Raw genomic sequence first — 11,822 nt, 5'->3', positions numbered from 1 at the left:
AAACACCATTCCAAATGCATATTGAAACATGATTTTTATCTCTCAAGTTAGATAAATGCAGCCTTTGTGCGTTGGTACATGTGTGTGCGTGCATGTGTGTGTGTGTGTTTGCGTGCGTGTGTGTGTGTGCATGACGCACTGTAACATCACCCATTTTAGTTCCTGTCATTTGGTTGGCAGAAAGATCCTGACAAATTTTGAAAAAATATCAATTCTGGTTCATTGATATCAATCAAGGAGTTTCAAAAATCTGGATAGTCAGTATTAGTTTGTAAACTGAGCTTCATATCCAACCATATTCAAGTTCTAATGATAGCTACATGATTATTCTTTGTCAATGCATCAATACTTTCTAGCTTGGTTTTCTTCACAACCTGTGAGTCAGATTTCAGAATAATACTGAAAGACACTGGTAAATGCCTCTAAATTTACAAAAATATTTTTCAAATGTGCAAATAATTGAACTTCTTCAAAAACAAAGTAATCATTGTCAAATCAATATAACTATGGAATACTTTGATGTGAATGGAATGTTAGCTTGTGGATTAGTTTCTTTCTCTTTTTTTTTTAAAACAAGCAAAATTTAGGACAAATTTGTGATCAGATAAAGAGGAAAGTTGTAAGGGATGATGTCACTGTCTTGTCTAGGTGCACATCAACTATGATGAAAAAAAAAATTGTTTCAAGAAAACATGACAAAGTCTGATATTGCATAACTTTAATATCTAAGGTCCAAATGAATTTCTCATACTATGTACAGGTTCAAGTTTCAAAGTGTTCCTACATTGTACCACTCCATGAGAAACATCACAAGTATACAATGACAGAAATTCTTTCACGTGACAATGAATCTGAGAATCATAACAATGAAACAAAGTGCAAGCCTTATATTGAGGAAGTAAATATGTATTTAATTTGTAGATGCTGCATTTAACTTAGATACAAAAATACTTTGAGTTTAATTACACATTGTATTATGATAGGTTTTGGTCATAATCGGACATCCAGTTATTGCATGACATAAATATTTCATTACCCTTAAGCACACAACCATGAAGGTATCACTTCTTCTATGTTGATAACATTGAATGTGTCACATTGTGTAAAGCAAGCTGCATGACTTCAAACTTGAATATACATGCATGCACCCATGAAGTCAACAGGTCGACAGAAGCAATGCTTGTGACAGATGAATACAACTGTAATCACCCTTCATCAGTACATGTACTGTAAATCCAGAAACATTCCCAGCATGAAACTTTCTTGAATTAGAGCCAATGGCCTCTTTTGCAAATTGCCACTGGCATAATACATGTACATGTAAATGCATTGTGTAGACAAGTACTTTCACGTGCATTTTAATTTTGCAAATCTTGGCTCTTTGACAAATTTGCAAAAGTTTCATGCATGTGCAAATTTCTGGAATTGCAGTATTTCTAACAGCTGAAGTAAAATGGTTACACCCTGTACAACATAAATGTCTGAAAACAAACATAAGCGCATTTAGCAGTGCTACATGTAGAAGATATTTACTGTATACATTTTTACTTTAGACAAAATTTTGACAGGAAAACACCAATTGTGCACATCTAATGCCAATTCTTGTACCCTGGTGTCTTTTTGTGAAACACATCTATCTGAATACTGCAGGTGACAATTGTTTTTTTTTTTTTTTAAACAGTCTGGTGTATAGACACAAACTATGGTGTGGTCATAATTTGACATCCAGTTCCTGGATGAAAAAAAAAAAAAAAAAAAAACCAAAAGAGAAAAGACAACTGCATGATATGCTTATAAGGGCTGCATACACAGTAAGTACATTGTATATATGCCAATTGGTTTTTTTTTTTTGAACTTGTACTGATAACCATTGGTCACATTCAAGGTTGTCTCTAACATTTTCACATAAATCATCATTCTACAAACTTTTTTTCTCTCTCTGTCTTCAATATCAAGATGGGTGCGTATGTCTTGTAACAAGTAAAGAGTGCTATAAATGTAGACATCCAATTTTAGTGACACTTCCAGCCTCGGTGGAATCCTGGACATCTGTTTCAAATACTCAATCTGTAAGATACTTGTCCACTAAAATCTTCAGAGCAAAATTGTCGTACCGCAGAGAACATGATTAGAAGACCAGTCCTGTAGATGATGCACTTTATCGCCATAGTAACAAACTTTGCCTTTCCCCAAACAGAAACGTGTGAGGGAGTCCTCTCTCTCTCCATGCGAGAATAAGGAGAAGCAAACTTTACCTCCTTCAGTAATTACCAAAGTTATTTTGAATTGGCAGAAAAAAAAAAAAAAAGTTTAATTGCTTGTTAATTGCGTATCACAAACATCATCCGAGAGTATTCCTAGACTACTGCATATTTGGATACTCGTATAAACCACTGCATGAGTTGCATTGAAATGTGTTCCAACCAGAACTACTCACTAAGACATGCCACTAGGATTCAACTTTCACTACTTCAACGAAGTTGAAATTCTGCAAACATCCTACTACGTGACTGTGAAGTCTATGGGAAGGCATACCACAGAAAAGCCTAAATTTGGCATCTGATGTTTCATCCTCCAAAAATACTCTGTGCTGCTTCACCATTGCTTTGCAGATGGGTTACAGATCATATCATTAAAATGTACATATAAAAAAGTTTTGAACATTGGAAAAAAGCATGAAATTTAGAAAATAAGTCAGACATGTTGACCAATCTACACAGAATCAACAGTAATAATATGGCATGATACTTGTGATTGTCAAGAATCTTTGAGAAGATGAAATAAGATTTACATTTAGGTAAGCAAAGCAAAAATGTTTCACTACCTATTCACAATTATATTTCAAATGGTGTCTTAGTCACATATAGATGATTAGAAATAGCTTGTAGTAAACAAAATAACAATTTCAGAGCAGAAAATATAAGAGACTTTCAGAAAGCCACTATAACCAAGCTTCTTCCAAGTTTATGAACAAAATCAATTGCACATTAAGTTGACTGGAGATATGGCAGGTACAGTACAGTGTATAATGTCCAATTTATATCCTTAACAGTTTGTGTGCTTTGATTGCAGGTTGGCACAGAAAAAATTAAGTGATACATGTATCTGTCTAGTTCGCTTTAAAACAATTTATACTTGTGTAAATGCAAAAATCTATTTTTATCTCAAGTAGCATTTTCTGAATAGGAAGCATGTAACATGTAACATGGATTATTGATTTTTGTACACAGCTGCAGATCTGTCAACATGATTGAATCACACTTGCAACAGAGCAGCATTGTATCTACAGCTGAAGTGTGTGCATGATTTTACACCATTTATTTCTTTGTAGAAAGTAAAGTAGATGTGAATGTTTGTACACGTAGTGGTAGAGTAGTTAAACGTCCTTTACGCCTTGTTTTGTAAACATTTACTTATATCTGTTATTTTCACATGTACATGTACATTATCACTTATATTTTTGTACAGTTAAACTCGCATAAGTCGATCTTCTCGGGACTGAGCAAAACACATCGACTTAGGCGAGTTTCGACTTGTGCGTAAGTCGAAAAAAATCGACTTAACAACAGTCACACCACATGTACATTATGTATAATGTACATGTATGTTGTCTACTCTGGAGCCGAGAGCTGGAGAGGTGTGCCGCAGCACGGGTCGCCCGGCAGGGCCGCGGCTAACTTTGCATGGACAGTGCATTAGCATTGGCACAGGTCGGATTACTTTACACCCTCGTTAAACCTTGGGGAAGTGAATATGAACGATATTTGAGCAGTGATTGATTCCAGTTTACCATACCGTGGCTTGAAATGCGTGTAGAGGTGTACTTCTGATTTACCTGTGCCCGTAACTTTCCCCCTACTTTCCGCTTTGAAAACTCAGCAGCTTCATCCATCCACTGCACAGCGCAGACTGCAAACATACACAGACTATACACAGCCCAGTCGCGCTGTACGTACGTACGTAGCGCTAGCGCGACAGGGCTGTACCAGCGGATCTCCAAACACGAAGAGAATTCAACAATCGCATGCGATCGCTTTGAATTTTGATACTTCAGATCATTTTTTTTGTCACCTGTCTGGTCGGGCTAGTTCTTATGTAAACAAAAACTGGCGTCTCGTGATTTTGACAGTGATTTATTGCACAATAAAATCTTATTCGACTTAGGCACAGTGAATTTAATGGTTTTTCCGTGAAAGTGTTCTTGGAATTTCATCGACTTAGGCGAGTATTCGACTTACAAAATTCGACTTGTGAGTGAATTATTACACGTAAGTCAATGGGGAAAAATCGGGACTTTTTAAAATCATCGACTTGCGCGATTATTCGACATATGCGATGTCGACTTAGGCGAGTTTAACTGTATTCATATATAGACTCTCATACCCCGAGAGGGGGTCGATAGAGTCAATAAAATCTTACAAATCTTACAAATCCCAAAACAGATTCACTATAAAACAGGGATGCTAACCTTGTAAACAGCATAAAAGCCTTTCTTTTTACCTTTTATGCAACAAACACAAGAAGTACAATTGAGGAAAAACATTACTGTCCATGAAACCTGCAGTATTTTTTTTTTTTTTTTTTGCACGAACAGCACAAAATACTGCTAAAAAGAAAGTAACAGTTGGCATCTCCCCTGAAACATTGCACATGTGAAGAGAAAAGAGAAAGAGAAAAAAAAACATACTTTGCACTTTCAATCTTTGATACCACTTTACACAGGCTTGTGCATCCGACATACTTGTGCTTGTAAATAACAACCGAACAAGCAAGCAAACAAGCATAAATATGTTAATATGGTGGAACATAGTACCCACACACAAATTCTGCTGAACGTTCAGGTCAGGAGCAGACTGAGGTGACGGAAGTTGGACAAGTGTAATCTAGTAGTGTGTGGATGTACAAGAAAACCCTGTTAGAACAAGGTTGCCAGGATCGCCGATTTTACCTCGTTACAACTGGTACCTTTTTGAAAATGTACTGAAAAAAGAAACCAGCTAAATACAGTAATGGACAATTGGGACCTTATGATTTACCTCTTTAAAAGCGGTATCTTGTATAAAGCAAGCTTGTTATAAAAGGGTTTCCCCTTATGCACTTTCAGTGCTTAACATGATAGGCCTGTATTCATCCCCGGTCATGTGGGGGATGCCTTTTTCTGATTTATCCTGGGAAGATCAGAGTCCATAATTTAGTGCACATGGAGTCTCTCACAAAGAAGCATGATCGCAATTTGGGCTTTATTTAGTCATTTCACATTTTTATTTATACGGTAGGGCCTGTAAGCTGAGGTGTGTTCTGTGCAAAGAATGAGGTATGTCTGCGACGGAGAAAAAAAAAAAAATTGTTTTCTGTCAACTTGCACTGTTGACTGTGAAAAAATTAAATGACTCACCTATCTGGAACTAATGTGGTAGCTTTAATGTGATACATAAGCACATCACACAGATAGGAGTATTTCCGCTGGCAGTCACAAGAATACCCTGTTACTCTTGCCTACAATATCTTCTTTGCACGGCCACTTGACTTGGTCCACAGGATGAAGTTTAAAACATGATTGACTCCCAGCAAGATATATACTGCAAACAAGATGTCCCCCTGTAGCACGGGTGTCTGCGATAAACTCCTTCAACACAGCGCGCCACGAAGATGACCGCTAAGTCGTGATGTCTTCCTCCTCCATACTCATATCTGTCAGAGGTACCATCTCCTCCCCCATGACAGAACCCTGGAATGCAGAGGAAAAACCCCGAGACAAATTCCTAGAGCTCTGATCTGTACTCAACTTTATACCAAATTCTAATCAGTTCTTTGCTAAATTTGATGATGATTAGGGTTTGAACTAGAGAAAAGAATGTGTAGTTTACATTATTAGAATATACTGCCTTAAACTTTCAAAAGATGAAAATTACTATGTGTAAAGATCTCCATCTGGAAAGTAAAATTTCACTCAAGCGATGTGGATTTTTATCCCTCAGTTACACAATAATTATCATCCACAAGAGAAAACAGACATATGTTTCATCCAAAGGGTTTTAAATGCCACTGAGGAACAAAAGTCATCACCTTTTATGATACAGGCCAATCAAAGTATTAAAAGACCACATACCTTCCGCTTGTCATGAAAACCCTGCTGAGCCGGAAATTGATTGTGTTCACACACTCTGAAGTCTTGTGAAAATTCATTCACTCGTGCTAAACCTACCATTCCAACACTTGGAATCATTGGCCGTGTGTTTAGACTACAATGTTCTCTCAGGTAAGGAGATAATGTAATCTTCTCCCCATTAAGAAACATAGCAAAATGTTCCGATACACCAAATAACTGTGTCTACTTTTTGCTGACTGATATCTTATTGACAAATATGACATCAATATAGGCGAGTTTGGCAACTTATAGACATGAAGAGAAAGTTTCATAAATGCAAACACATGGAATAAAGATAGAAGAAGATGCTATAAATTCAAGATAATATATTGACTGCTGAATCGACTTACCCTTTTCTGCTGTGCCCCGTGTCCTCGTGAAGCCCTCAAGCTCTCTGAAGGGGTCCTCTGCCGTGCTCCACCTGTCACTGATTGGTCAGGGCTGTGGCTGGAGTTGTAGATAAAGATGGCCAGAAAAACAGTGGGCATCTGCAGGAAGAAGTCCAGCGATGGCTGGAAGCCGGTCAGCCACATGGACAGACTCAGGACGGCCACCATTGTCACCTGGGCGCTGAGAACGTGGAACATGTTGTCCCTGTACTTGAGGATGAGGGAGATGGTGAGACCAACCAGGGCTGTGTCGAAGATGAGGAGGGTGGCATACAGGTTGTAGCCGGCGAACAAGCCGCAGTAGAGGATGCGGTTGCGAAAGCGCGGGATGATGAAGAGGGTGAGGAGGTTGAAGATGACACCAAAGGTGTAAAGCCGGGTGTTCTGGATGAAGATGCTCTCTGTGTAGTTCTGGCCCTCCTTGAAGATCTTCTCGTTGTACACATTAGCCATCGAGGCCAAAAAACATTGCACAATGACCAGAATGTGGCCCAAACTGACGGTAAAACTGTACTTGCTCTCCACACTGTTTGTGATCGTAGGCTCCACATTGTTTCGGGGCTTGCGGTGGCAAAAGTCTGGCGGAATGGCAGACCGCTTGTCCATGCTCACCACTGTTGAGTTGCCGACAGATTCTAGAGTGGTTGCAGAGCGGTGGTTGTGCAATGCCGTCCTGTGATCTTGGTTGGAAAGCGACACAATCGCCAGAAAAAGGACAAGCAGAGAAGCCCATTGCACACGGGAAAATTTGCGCCTGTTGAGAGACACAATAGATAGAAGAAATAGGAGGATCATATCAGCAAGAATTTCACAAGCATGCAGATTTCTTTCAAAAAAGGCTCTAAAATAGATAAACTAAATTTCAAGTGTAATCAGAGATTCTACAACAAACAATTTGCCCAGTTCATGCAATGTGAGGCATTATGGTGACAGCACAGAAGTAACATAAACATATCATGCAAGGGAACAAAAGGGCATAATTTTTCAGAGCTAAGTGGAAAAAAGGGTACTCTCTATCGTGATTCTATCCAAACATATTCTCCCTTGTTCCACTATGAATGATTTGCATGCTACAATGGACAATTTTGTCTAGCAGACAGAATATGAATATAGTTTACTGTACTCATAAACTCATGCAGTCCTAGAAACCACATTTTAATGGTTTTGTGTGATTTTTTTATCATAATTTTTACTGTTCATTGTAAGTGTTTCAGAAGACAGAGTAAAAAAATTATTGTTCATTTTAGCTCTTTGGTATCTATTCTGTTTCAGTTAAACACATTTAAAAAAAGAAGAAGAAAAACAACAACAAAAACTCTTGACTGTTTAATCAATACCTGATTCTTAAAACTTAAGATTGGATACACATTTAAGAGGAAGAAAGTTCTTCTTTCTCTTTCAAATTGGTAAATTTTGTGCATGAAATGTAATAATGAATTTCATCATTTCCTTATCATTCTTCAATATGCAATATGCACAAAATTTCTCTAGGTGTGCAAGATGATAATTTCAGCAGCAAAATTCCCCCAGGAATGATGGGATGATTGAATTGCTCTTTAAAATAACGCCACGTTGTGCTCTGACTAAACATTAACAAATAAATGTGCAAGCACTTTCAAGAGACAGAAATACTATCACCACTGAAGCAAAATGCATGAACTGTTAAATGTTTAATGATGTGTATCTGAACTTTACATGCACAATTTCAAAACTTACTTTAGAATAACTCTGAAGAGTAAGGCTGTTGATATGATGCCAAAATTTGTGAGTAAAACAGCAACCGCCTGGAATTTGAAAATAAACAAACAAAAAGATAAAACAAGTATACCAGTACATAGTGAGACACTATAATCAGGAAGAAGTTTGCACTGATGGAATGGAATGGAATGAGACAAACTGGGACAAGGAGGAACAAAACAAAATGACAGCTGTTGATTGGTTAAACCAAAGTTAACTATGAATAATTACCCACTATAATCTGAGTAAATCTAAGCTGTATATGATAACTAACTACCAGGATGACATTACAGACAAGCTTTTTTTCCACCTTTCTGGACTTAACCATACAGCAAAATCTTAATGCTACAGGTTTGCATGCATGCATGAAATCTGTTCAAAGACACAAATCATTAGAATACTGACGTAGCCTCCTTTACCAAGGGTAACTTCTGAGGGTCTCAGTTGCAATTATGAGCACCACTGGATTGCCAGGTACCCCTATTCATACAGCTGATTCTAGAGAGTCATTTTGGGTATCAAAAACATTCCGAGGAATGATGACTGCAGCAAGCATGGTTTGAACATACAACCTTTTGTGTATAAATTTGAATCCACAATACCACAGTGCCCCAGCATGCTTTCCATACTTCATCTCTCAAGAGATATGAGGGGAGCAGAGACTCCAACTCTCCCTCTTTCAACGGGAGATCTCCCGCCAGAAGCCCATTTTCGCAAAATCTCCCATTCTCTCGTTTGAGATTTAATTTCTCCCCCCTAAACACCTTTTTTAAAATCTGGAACTAAATTTTGATGAATCCAAGGAGATTCAAGGTCGAGCATCATTAGATCTATAACATCTGTCTTCATATGATATGATATGATAAATTACGATATGAAGTTGTATCAAACCACAATATATGATCTGAATCATTGAATTATCTGCTTAGTGCCATCGTATGTTGAAAAAAGCCTGAGATAGCACAGGAGAGGTTCTAGAATCCTAGAGCCGGACCCCGGCCACAGGGGACTTTGCGCTCGTGATGTGCACTTTACCATTCGCGCACATCAAGATAGAGTCTCCCGTTTGCTAGGGGTTTCAGGCGGGAGAATCTCCAGATCAGAAGGCGCTTGGGGTTAGACTCTCTGGGGGAGTACGGACAGAATGACCAATGAGATAGAAATTGTATGAATAAACCATTTTGCAAGCACACACTTACCGGCTCAAAATAACTCATGACGTAGAAGCCAATCAAGTTGTCCAAGAAGTAGAACAGGCCAGGCACACTCCAGTGAAAAAACTTGAGACACTCGGGCCAGCTGAAGTGAAAGAGCTGATGGAACATTGACCTACCTACAGCACCCAGGGAGAGAAACCAGGCATCAAATTAGTCAATATTTAGACCTCTGCTTAACCCTGCAAGGGCACAAAAAATGCACTAGGCCAAACTTTGCTGCGGCTATTGACAGGAATGATATTAAGGTTTGTTGAAAAAATCTGGAATCAAAATTTTCAGGTTATTTTGATACATGGAAAAAGGCAAATGTGTGTAGACTTGAGAAAAGAAAAATCTGAAATCAGATTTAAATCTAAAGAATATCATGCCTGTATTGAGCTGCAACCTCTGACAATGTTAGAAGTGAAATGATTTCCATTCTTTTTGTCGACGAGGCAAGTCATATATATTGAAGTTACACACTTTGCAGGACAACCATTATGTTATATTGCAAACAAATACTGTTCCCTTGCACACATTTTACTTATTATAAACTATATATTGTCATATCATAAGATTGTCATACATACAGTCAAACCTTCCATAGCAACCAATTGTTTATAGTGGCCATCTGCTGTATATGACCACTAAACTCAATTTCCCCAACAGGAACGTCACGTTTAAAGATCCTGTCTAAAGCAGCCACCTGTCTACAATGGCCATTTTTTGTTTGCTTGTTTTGTTTTGTTTTGTTTGTTTGTTTGTTTTTTGGTCTCCCTTGGGTAGCTGCCATAGACAGGTTTGACTGTATACAGGGATTTTGGGCCAAACATGCTCATGGCAATCAATAACGTCATTGTGGTCTAAAAATCTGTTTTTTCAGCACTTACCATTCAGCTCCATTTTCAGCATGAGCAGGAGACACACAACCAACTTGACCGCCTCAGCACACACGTTGACCGTCACCGGCAGGTAGTCATACTTGTGGTCTGTGGTGCAGGTTAGTGTAGAAGAGAATGCTCACATTAAAACTTGAAGGAAAAAATGGCATGGTGTTCCTCAAGGTAAAATTTGTAACTCACAGCAAGTTTTAACTATGTAAGAGCTGTGATATACACAATGATGATTCTATCAAAGTGTCATCACAACAAAGTAAAATTTCAGGTTACAGACATGGTTTGTATATCTACATTGTATATTATCAACTTCATTTGTTCGGCTACAACAAAATTTTGATAAAACGAAAATAATCTGCTGGACCTGAAGACTTTATAATAACAGGAGTTGACTGTACACAAAAGAGCAGTAAATGTTTTAGAGGAAATTAAGATTTACATTAGGAATCTTACTACAATCTGAAAAGTGCAACTATCTACTTTTTGAATAAATTGTATTATCCCCTCATAAACTGGCACGGCTTCAATCACCCACCTCTGTTGGCGGACAGTTTCATCAGCATGACACGGCCAGCACCCAGGAAGACGTAAATCGTTGCCAAGGCAACAGTAGTGCAGGATGGGTACTCCATGACGAGGGGGTCCCTTGATTCTTGATGGGAAATCTTGTAATGATCTTTCCCTTTCTCGAGAGTATCAATCCAGGCTCTCACCACAGACCTAAGTGTGATAGGGTATAAAAAATGAAATGGATCCTCTTTAATGTAACCAAATTTTGAACATCATCAGTAATAATTTACTGTGGAATGCAGGCAAAACAAGGAAAAGTAGAAATTACGCGGTGCGTAATATATGTCCCCGCCGGAAGTAGCATTTAGTAGCAAAATGTGCAATATAGGTAAAAAATCAAGGTCAAAGGTCAAAGAAGTCAAAGGTCAAAATTCTGTGTAAAAGTTTTGAAGCCCTCACCTAGTGCCATCACATAAAGCAAACGGAATCAAAATCGGGTTAGAAATGGCGAAGGAGTAGCATTTTATAGCCAATGTACAATACAGGTCAAAAATCAAGGTCAAAGGTCAAAGAAGGCAAAGGTCAAAATTCTGTGTAAAGTTTTGAAGCCCTCACCTAGTGCCATCACATAAAGCAAACGGAATCAAAATCGGGTTAGAAACGGCGAAGGAGTAGCATTTTGTAGCCAATGTACAATACAGGTCAAAAATCAAGGTCAAAGGTCAAAGAAGGCAAAGGTCAAAATTCTGTGTAGAAGTTTTGAAGCCCTCACCTAGTGCCATCACATAAAGAAACGGAATCGAAATCGGGTTAGAAATGGCGAAGGAGTAGCATTTTGTAGCAAATTGTACAATATAGGTCAAAAATCAAGGTCAAAGGTCAAAGAAGGCAAAGGTCAAAATTCTGTGAAGGAGTTTTGAAGCCCTCACCTAGTGCCATCACATAA

General features: G+C 38.2%; 1 protein-coding gene across 1 annotated transcript; it reads right to left on the bottom strand.

Moving 5' to 3' along the window:
* Nucleotides 1-5,604: 5,604 nt before the first annotated feature.
* On the bottom strand, nucleotides 5,605-10,998 carry LOC140244707 (UDP-sugar transporter protein SLC35A5-like). Its single transcript, XM_072324322.1, has 6 exons — nucleotides 10,902-10,998; nucleotides 10,361-10,459; nucleotides 9,474-9,607; nucleotides 8,254-8,321; nucleotides 6,499-7,291; nucleotides 5,605-5,728 (listed from the first exon to the last, which is right to left on the bottom strand). Exons 1-6 carry the CDS (start codon nucleotides 10,996-10,998, stop codon nucleotides 5,657-5,659), a joined length of 1,263 nt encoding a protein of 420 aa, XP_072180423.1. The 3' UTR covers nucleotides 5,605-5,656.
* Nucleotides 10,999-11,822: the final 824 nt, after the last annotated feature.

This window comes from Diadema setosum, chromosome 21 (assembly GCF_964275005.1).
Source record: "Diadema setosum chromosome 21, eeDiaSeto1, whole genome shotgun sequence".
In the NCBI taxonomy this organism is placed as follows: Eukaryota; Metazoa; Echinodermata; class Echinoidea; order Diadematoida; family Diadematidae; genus Diadema; species Diadema setosum.
Note: the sequence above shows the minus strand (reverse complement) of the source record. Positions and strands in the feature narration are given on the sequence as shown.